The 2,513-nt window shown below is 34.3% G+C and overlaps 1 protein-coding gene across 1 annotated transcript in view; it reads right to left on the bottom strand.

Moving 5' to 3' along the window:
• The window catches only part of LOC118747531 (tryptophan 5-hydroxylase 1-like), a 10,545-nt gene extending 9,305 nt beyond the window's left edge, over positions 1-1,240 (bottom strand). Inside the window, exons 1-2 of the mRNA XM_036481581.1 lie at positions 1,150-1,240; positions 1,025-1,059 (exon numbers count right to left, since the gene is read on the bottom strand). Of these exons, the coding sequence (XP_036337474.1) occupies positions 1,025-1,059; positions 1,150-1,240 (126 nt within the window). The remainder of the gene's footprint in view (positions 1-1,024; positions 1,060-1,149) is intronic.
• Between the last annotated feature and the right edge of the window lie 1,273 nt (positions 1,241-2,513).

Raw genomic sequence — 2,513 nt, forward strand, 5'->3', positions numbered from 1 at the left:
AAAAAAAAAAACAAAGGTTCCGTACGTCATGCGGACTGCGCCCCTCGTGTCGGTTGGGCGGGAATGGAGGGTAAAAAGCCGTTGGGATTAATTAATTAATTAATATTCGTATTGCAATATTTCATTTATTTTACAAATTTTAATGTATACAATTTTTCAATCAGTTGGCAAATCCCCTAAAAATATTTTCAGCATTAAAATTTCCTAGCCTCTTCAGTTTGATGCCAATATTGCAATATTTAATTTATGCTATCAATTAAATTCAATTAAAGTTTTCAAATAGGTGGCAACCTTCCACAAAAATATTTTCAGCTGTAAGCCTTTGTAAATTTCTTTCTTTTGACAGCCATATTGCAGTATTCACTTTACCGTATCAATTGAACTAAATTGAAATTTTAACCACAGGTGGCAACTCTCTAATTTTTTCTTCTTTATTGGAAGTTAGATCTCTAGCGATACATCGGTGAAAACTGCATTCAATTCGATGTTTTCACCTGATGCGCGTACAAATATACAGACAGACAGAGATTCAAAAATTCTAAAAATTGTTTATTTGGCTTTAATAAAAACCCATCATATTAATTTTTCTTTAATATCTATAAGGTACAGCCGTCGACCTGTTACAATTTTATTATATGTATAGATGTAGATATAGATTTCATTTATTTTATCAATCTAATACAATAAAATTTTTCAAACAGGTGGCAGCCCTCCCTAAAAATATTTTCGGCAATAAAATTTCCTACATCCCTTCAGTTTGATACCCATATTGCAATTGGTCATGATGGGCAAGCCGGCAACCTTATTGATCTCTAAAATTCCTCAATTTTTTTTATTCCATTTTGTTACGTATGTACATATATACAGCTGTTGACAGCTAATTAGAAACTACACTTATCTTAAAATAAAAGTCATTTTCCATTAAAAATACGAATTTTAAAATTTTTTAAATATATTTTATTTAAACTTAAGAACCAACAGAAAACAATTTATTCATTATTATTTATTAAAAAAAAAAATTTACAAGAACTTGTGAAATCCAATATTTGGGTTCGGCAACTAATTAGAAACGAAATTATGTTTTTATGTATACATAAGGATATGGTTAATATTTGGTTGCATAACCCTTTTGCTTCAACACTGCCTCACACCTATTGCGCATTGATGTAATTAGATTCTGACAGCGTGCCACTGGTATGGCTTGCCATGCCGTTCTTATCTCATCAAAAAGAACATCCATATTGGGTATATTTTTGGCACTCACGGCAATTTTAACGTCACCCCAGAGATGTTCTATTGGGCTCAAATCTGGACTGCAACATGACATTTTTCAGTATGTCGACGTATTTCTCCTTATTTAAAATACCCTCAATCCTATGAAGTGGACCAACACCATTCCAGGAGAAACATCCCCACACCATGATTGATCCTCCACCATGCTTCACTACCCGTGAAACATAGCGAGGATTGAATTCTTCGTTAATTGGCCGCCGAACATACCTCCGACCATCAGGTCCAATACGATTGATCTTCGTTTCATCGCTCCAAACGATATACTTCCATTGGGTTGGAGTCCACGACCAATGGGATCTCGCAAAATCTAGGCGTCTTTTCCTTTGGATTTTAGTAAGAAGGGGCTTTTTGCGTGCTGCTCTACCATGCAGTCCGGATTCGACCAAACGCCTAGCAATTGTCCTCTTGGATATTTCAGTATTGAATTCATCATGAATTTCGCGTTGTATGTCAGTAGCACTCTTTTTTGGGTCTCTTTTAGAGATTCGTACAATCTGGCGGTCTATTTCTTCTGAAGTTTTCCGTGGTCTTTTTTTACGTGGAACATTCGCAACAGTTTTAAAGTTGTGAATATGCTTTAAGGCTGTGAACACCATTTTTTTTGAGCATTGGATTTGCTTCGCAATTTCGCTGTATGACTTTCCAGCTTTGCGAAGGTCATAAATAGAGCTGCGTAGAGCAGGTGTACAATTGCGGTTTTTTCCCATCACAAGTCTTTAAGAAAAACGTTCAAATTGATTTTAAACAACAAATTTAAAATAATAACTACTTACTAAAAATATTTAATTATATTATTAGAGCACCACAACGTGTCGACAAGTTATCACTAAACAAATGTTTCTAATTAACTGTCTCAATTCTTTACCTTGCACTAAGTAAACCACGCACTTTGTGAGAAAATATGAACGGTACTGCAATAACACAACTACAAAACTTTGTCCATTAGCATTAAAAATAGTAACAAAAGGAACGCAAAGGTTTTTAAGAGAAAAAATAACGGTAAATTTAAGCATTTCATTATTATATTCACCAAGCGCTGGGCAAAAGAGAACGTTTCTAATTGATTGTCAACAGCTGTACATACGTCCCTTTTGTAAGGCGAAAGCGACAGTAGTTTCGCGACCGCCAACCGAACGACATCTTTTACTCTTGTACTTTTGAAATCTTACATTACTGTATAATACTTACACTAGTTAAACTCGAATTGTAAATTGTGAATT

The sequence above is a fragment of the Rhagoletis pomonella genome, unplaced genomic scaffold (genome assembly GCF_013731165.1).
Source record: "Rhagoletis pomonella isolate Grant_MI unplaced genomic scaffold, Rhpom_1.0 Rhpom_scaffold_00012, whole genome shotgun sequence".
NCBI lineage: Eukaryota > Metazoa > Arthropoda > Insecta > Diptera > Tephritidae > Rhagoletis > Rhagoletis pomonella.